Below are 7,306 nucleotides of genomic sequence, written 5' to 3' on the forward strand. Positions count from 1 at the left end.
GGTTCAAAAGAAAAAGGTGCTACTGCTCTTGCGTGTGTTGCAGCTGCTCGAAGTCTCACGGCTGGATTGGATCTAGCATGAAATGGAGGCTTATGCGGGCAAATTAATTTGTGTGTAAAAAGATTTGTCGGCATTAGCCTCCATTTCATGCTAGATCCAGTCAAGCCGTGAGAATTCGAAAATGGTCTATTCCATGCTAACAATTTGTGAATTTTGCATCGATGTGGTGATCTAGAGATCATTTTCCAACTCACTTCTCGTGTGAAGTGTCGGCCGATTGTCGAGAAATTGAAACTGGAAGAAACTGTGATAACAAAAAAAAAAAGTCAAAAAAATGAAAATCAATTTCGTGTGCGCATGTCCTCCAAATAAGCATTTGGAAGGCTGTTGCTTAAACTTTCTAACGACTGATCAGTAATGCTGATGATGCGGGGATGGCACTCAAACCACCCGAAATTATAATGAGAAAGCCTCGATTTTAAATTCGAATGGCTAGCGTTCTTTCAGTTCTCAAAAGATTGACCATTTTTTCTTTTTACTAACTATAGGGGTCCAAGATCACTGCCATCACTTATGCCCGAAACTGATTTAACTGATTTAACTGCCTTCCACAGGATACGTTTGTCGTTGTTTTGCTGGATTTAACGGCCCCAACTGCGAATTGACCACCCGTAGCTTTCAACCCGGTGACTGGCTCTGGTTGCGCCCCCCTCAGCAGTGCAGCATTGCGTCACTCTCTTTAGAGTTCGCCACCAAGGAGACAAATGGACTCTTGCTATATGGAGGACCAACGTCTCCGGTCAGGAATGGAGATGTACATGATTTTATCGCCGTGGAGCTCACTGGTGGTAAGGTACGTGTGTCTCTGTCTCTCGGGGACCGTGAGGATTTGGTGAAGGTTGGTGTTACCGGTGGGGTGACCTTGAATGATGGAGAATGGCACCATGTGGAAGTGTACTGGAATAGAACGGTGAGTTGAGGAAGCTTGCAGTGATAATTAAAGCGGATACAAAGTATATCACTTTACTCTCTTTGAAGAGTGTAAACAGTCTTTCAATCTGTTCTCCATCCCGTTTTCGATAACAACTCGCAGTACAGTCCATTCGCTCTTGATTTGCACAACAGACGAGTTTTCAGATTCTCACTTCTCGATACATAATACTTGTTCTTTGAACCTTCACTCAGCATATTATTTTTAAGTATCGTACATTTAATTTTACCAGAAACCCATAAGGGTTGAAACGTGTAACGCGCGTTCACAGCTTCCGAATATTCAGTGCGAACTGATTGGTTGAATGTTTCAGTGCTAAGTACCATATTTGGAAACCCCTCGCTCTTGTTGTTCCAAATATGGTACTTAGCAAATTGAATATTCAGAAGCTTGTTTCCCAGCACACAAGAAGCCGTTACACTTTTCAACCCTTATGGGTTTCTGATTTTACTCAATGTTTCGCTACAGTCCCGTTCCCTATAAAGTGGCAGTAGTTAAGGTGGCTCAAACCTGTTTTAACACATGAAAGAAACGTTCTTACTAGAAGGATTGACACTACAACACTTAATCACTTAACAGCAATAATATGGTACCATATTAAACGTTAATTATTGCTGAAAAAGATTCAATCATCTTTGTGACGTCAAAAGTTACCGTGGCAACAGGGAAGGCCTGAAAAACGAACTTGGTGACCCCATTTTTTTATTTCTGAAATGAAATCAGCTTGCCAGAATGAAACTTTCCGCCAAGGGTAAAAAAAATCTTTGGAGCGGATTCAGAGCCTCCTTAAATCATTGAAAATTTAGGGTAGCTCTGAATCCGCTCCACAGAATGTTTTAAAACTTTGCAGAGAGTTTCATGTTGGCCGTTTGATCACTTTTGTGCAATAAACCACTGGGGTCACCTTGTTCGTTTTTCAGGTATGAGCAACTAAAGCCAAAATTTAGGGTGTTTTTGCAAGGCTTTCCGGTTATCTTGGTAACTTGTTACGTCACAAAAATGACTGCATCTTGTTCAGCAATAATTGATGTTTCACATGGTACCATGACATTGCTGTTACGTGATAAAGTGTTGTAGTGTCAACCCTTCTAATAACAAGGTCTCTTGAAAGTGTTGAAACTGGTTTGAGGCACCTTAAATCGAAATTTGTGAAACATCTACTGCCCGTCAGCTATCGATCGGCCATTTTTAAACTTCGCCAAGTCTATTTTTAAATTGAGTCAAAGTACGAAATTGTTGGTGGTCATATATTTGTTCTTCTTTTCATGTGGATATTAAATCACTCTTCAGATTTTATTGTAGTCCAAAATAAGTAATATAATATATCCTTACGTGCTATGCTCGCTTTCACTGTCACGCAACAAAATAATAAAATGGAAACGGTTCAATGAAATAAGCCAAAAACTTGGAATGTTGTATAGGAGACACAGTTATAAACCGCCTCATCAATTCTCAGGTCTGTGCGTTACATCGTTTCTGAGTTATTTGTCGAAGCGTTTCATTCAACTTTGTAGAGTTTTGTATGGATCCGCTCTGTTGGTGCACCACCGTTGTGCTCCAATATGGCTTCCAGAAATCCACACGAACTTCTGGAATTCACTTGGCGGTGAAAGTGCTTACTTTTCGCTCATGATTTAAAATGCAGGCGTATGAACACATCTCCTAATGTACTTCAAACGCTCAGACTACTGAGATTGGTGGGCATATACATTTTTTTCAACCAAATAACTTTGTATCATGGTGTCACGCAAGGCAGGAGCCCATCTGGAGCGTGCAACTTCCATACAGCGTCTGTGAAACGGCGTTTTCACAAGTAGGTTTATTTTTAGACTAGCCCTTCTCGCGAATTAGTTCAAAAAACAAAGGCAGTTCCGGTTCGGGGACCCTATGACGTCAGCTTAATTTCTTGTAATTGGTCATAGGGCTCCTGTGGGAGTCTCATTCGCGGGAAATTCAATCTAAAAATAAACCGGTCTGTGAAAACGCCGTTACATGAACACAGTAGAGTTGTAGGCTCCGGGTCATGGGTTCCTGGCAAGGTGACAATTCGGAAATTCAAAATGCTGTATTTTCGAAACGAAAGACGTCATGGAACTCGAATCTTGAAAAAAGAATATTTTCTAGGTCATTTTCAACCTCCGAAAGATAAAAATTCAAAACACCTTGCCCTTTTGATTTTACAATTTGATGACGTCACTGTGAAAACCATCCGTTATTAAAATAATCCCACGCCTTTTCTTTAGCAATTTTGTTAATTAGCACGAAAGGGTATTCTTGGTTTGCATCCACGTGATGAGACGGCCATGTTGGTGTACAAAACAATAGAAAATGGCCCCACATGAACAAGTTTTGCATAAGAATGGAGTCAAATTCCCAAAAGACATGATTTTACTGCATTGTTCTGTACATCAACATGGCCGCCGTGAGGTCAGATGGAAACCATCAATACCTCCTACTAAACGAGTTCGAGGTCCGCACTGTAAATTACTTGCCGAGTTCGCGCGTGGGCCATAAATCAAGGGTTAAGAACGAGGATCCATAACTTACAGTACTGACCGGGAAAACAAGGTTAGCGGGCTAGGGCCCGTTTCTCGAAAGTCCCGAAACTCTACGGGCCATTTTCGGGTGTCACAATTTCTTCCGTGTCTCAAGAACGGAGCGGATTTAAGTAGTCAAACTTTACGGACATGTTTCTTTTAGTCGGCTTGAAAACATGTTAAAAGATCGGCTTTCCAAAATAAGCGGTTAGCAGGGACTTTCGACAAACGGGCCCCTGGACAGCGGGTCGCGCTGAGAATACGGCCCGCTAAATTAGCCAATCATAGTACGTGTACTATCTGAGAGCTATAATAAAATGTTGTAACAGATTTCGCCACAGCCGGATTCCTTTATTAGAATTTTCGAGAGTTTTTTTTTTTAAAGGGCTTGCTCATTAGAGCATTTGTTCTTTTTTACCTCAGCTTGTTCGCGTAACTGTTGATAAGTGCAGGGAAGGAAGAAAGGCTGGAGCCGTTGAGGACAAATCTGACTGCTCATCCGAAGCAAGACTGAAAAATAATAACTACACGTAAGAACATAAAATGACGTTGTTTTGAGAACTTTTCTTGTGGTTTGAACTTTGGTTTAAAAGTGTTGCAGAACTTTGTAAGAACAGAATCCCTTTTATTTAGAAAACGTGAAGGTCTGAACGTGAAGCGCACGATAAAACCGATTTTTTTTGTGGACTTTCCCTGCCTTTCGTTGTTCTTGTCCTATAAAAATGTCGTGGAATTTTACATCCGCCTGGGTGATTGTAGTCGTAAGAGGGACTTAGCGGATAACCTTAACTGACGCATCGACAACTTGAACGAAAGTCATCTTCAAATTCAAGTAATTTGTGTATATACTACTTTTCATTCATGTTTACATTTGCCCTCTTCCGTTGAGAGTTGCTTCTTGTTTCGAAAGTTGGAACCATTTGCTATTAATAAGTTATTCGTCTTCTCACGCTTGGACTGATACGAGAATGCAAGCGAGGCTCATACGAGGAAATTTATTTGGAGTCAGCCTCTGCCGCATGCTCTTCCCAGTCCCAATCGTGACCTAACGAATGAAATATACGAGCTGAGTGTATGTCAGTTTCAGCATCAATAGACCTTTTTGGCTTGTACATTTTGTTTTCCCAATACAGATCATGTGATAGTACTCAGGAGGCTTGGTCCTTTGTTTTGTTCATTAAAAAGAGTGCATGCCGGCATATTCATTCTTGCATGCACTCATTTTAATGAACAAAACAAAGGACCAAACCTCCTGAGTATTATCACATGATCTGTATTGGGAAAACAAAATGTACAAGCGAAAAAGGTCTATTGACCTCTTTAGCTTGTACGTTTTGTTTCTTATGCACCTGTATATGTACGGATAACTTATGAAAACACAAAAGGAAAATTCCCTAGGGCAAAAACCAAAAATTGATTTGATCATAGTTAATAGAGGGGATTGGTAACTAAACCAGACAAACTTCTTTGTTGTATGTTTTTGTTCTTGTTGACCGTGCACAAGACACACTAGTTGTTTACTCCGTACTGAGGAATTAACCAGTAGAAACGTGTTGGTTGTGTAATTCATGCATAGTGTATGAGTGCAAAACAAAAGATTGTGCACCGGCACGGTCGTGGACTTTCCAACCTAAATTTTGGAATCTTTGTTTGCTCCTTTGATGTTTGCCGAGCTTTCAAACCAGTCCCCTCTATTAACTATGATTTGATTTCCGTTGATTTGTTAATTTCAATTTATAATGTCCCCAATTAGTGCGCCTGCGCTCGAAGGTTTTCCCTTGGGAACATCACGTGGTCTGAAATGGGAAAACAAAACGTACAAGCCAAGGAGGTCTATTTAACCATATTACTTCACGCGACATTCTGTTTTTGTTTAGGATGATGAATTTAAACAATCCGTTACAGATCGGTGGTGTATCAACCACAAACCTTTCGTATCCGGAACTCATCATTACAAGCTACAAAGGCTGCATTCGTAATGTAATGAGCCAAGGCAAATACTACGACCTCAAAAATCCGTCTTACACGAAAGGCACTGTGGAGGAATGTCCAATGATAGACCAACATTGTAAACGTCACGATTGCGACCCCCGGGCAACATGTGTGCCATCATGGAGTGGTCATTGGTGTTCCTGTCCCTTAGGCTTGACTGGTCTCACCTGTGGAAAAAGTGAGTGGTCGTTAGCGTGAACGAGGAAACAGTGTGGTAGCCTTTTATCCTGAAGTGTTGATTCCAGCGCGCAACCGAGGAAACCACTCATTTGCCGATGTAGAGAAATGTTTCGGTAAAAATAAGAACATTGTTGCTGCTGCAACAAATGCTTGGTGTCTTGGTGTGCGCACACACTTGGAAACATTTTGGGACTCAAGGCATTCCGCAACGTTTCTCTTTTGCTACGCCCTAAGTCACCGAGTTTCAGGCAAATTTACTGAAACAAAGTTATCACAGGGGCACATAGAAGATCATGATCGCTCAAAATTGTGGAACGACTTAAAGGGAAATACTAGAAACAGGAGTCGACAAATAGGCAAACACTTGATACTTCTACTTTGAGTGGTACAAAGTACAATTTGGGATGAAATTTTACTTCTCTCGTCCAATCAGATTCAAGAAATTTTTTTAAAGTTTATTACAAGATAACCAATCTAACAGCTCTACTTCTTGTTTCAGAAACTGTTGCGCGGTCTTACGGTGATGGCAGTTTTACTCAGTACTTGTTTCATTTATACAAGTTCGTGTATGACCCAAGAGAAACAAGGATCCACATGCAAATCAGAACACGTGACTCCGACGGCGGTGTGTTAATGTTTAACGCAGGAAGCCAAGAAGGCCGCTACAGTTTGTTAGAGGTAAAACTGCTGGACAACGTGTCCTTCTTCTTGTGCGGTGGCGAAGGAGATGGTAATCTCCCTCTCTACGAATTTGGAGAATGCACCTTTTCGGAAATTTCAGCGTTTACAGTCTCCCACATCTCGGGGAAGTACGCAGCTATTACAACCTCTCCTGGGATTTTCTCAGAAAACAATATATCAAAACGAACAATCAATCAACAATGGAGCCTAACCCTAAAAACAATAGAACTGCGTCGTAAAGGGACCCAATGAAATTGGAGCTTGTTAAGAGCTGCGTCCTTGATTGGTTGTTTGTTTTGGTGCATTTTTTTAGCCAATCCCAGGAGACGATGTAATAGTTGCGTACGGCCCCAATTTAGTGCCCACGCTCCCACCATGACGAGTCTCCTATGGCTCAATTGTGGAGCGTCCGTTCAGTGATCGGAAGGTCGTAGGTTCGACTCCTGCAAAAGAACTATCGGACTTTTTCCGAGTATCCCCGAGTAAATCTCGAAAAGTACGTCTCCTTAAAGTGGTTCTTCTCATTTCTTCTTTACTCAAGTTCCCTTGATACCGTACAAAGGATGAGGGTTTGAATATGAAACCAGACAAGTCTTTTTTTTTTTATATCTTGAAACAACAAATTCGTGAGTCGACTACAAATTGTGACCACTGTGATGACGAATGTCGTTGCCGATAAGAGTACAGACAACACTGAACCACTGTAGATTTGTAAAATTTACAAATTTACAGTGGTTCAGCGTTATCTGTACGCGTCTTGAAAACCATTGAAAGGCCTTGAAAAGCTCTGCTCTTCTTTCCTGGTCCTTGAAAGTCCTTGAGTTTCTTCTGACCCGCATTTTTAATCTTTGAAAATTACAGTAAAAATAATCAGCCACTCAAGTCATTTCACAAAAACGCGACGAGCTGTGGGGTCGAGAATGGT

General features: G+C 41.2%; 1 protein-coding gene across 2 annotated transcripts in view; it reads left to right on the plus strand.

The window, feature by feature from the left end:
* The window catches only part of LOC138022124 (protocadherin-like protein), a 64,778-nt gene that overhangs the window by 39,850 nt on the left and 17,622 nt on the right, over positions 1-7,306 (plus strand). For both annotated transcript variants that reach the window (XM_068869150.1, XM_068869152.1), the window contains 4 exons: positions 615-970; positions 3,952-4,058; positions 5,406-5,698; positions 6,200-6,378. In XM_068869150.1, coding sequence (XP_068725251.1) covers positions 615-970; positions 3,952-4,058; positions 5,406-5,698; positions 6,200-6,378 — 935 coding nt within the window. The remainder of the gene's footprint in view (positions 1-614; positions 971-3,951; positions 4,059-5,405; positions 5,699-6,199; positions 6,379-7,306) is intronic.

Source organism: Montipora capricornis, chromosome 10, assembly GCF_036669925.1.
Source record: "Montipora capricornis isolate CH-2021 chromosome 10, ASM3666992v2, whole genome shotgun sequence".
NCBI lineage: Eukaryota > Metazoa > Cnidaria > Anthozoa > Scleractinia > Acroporidae > Montipora > Montipora capricornis.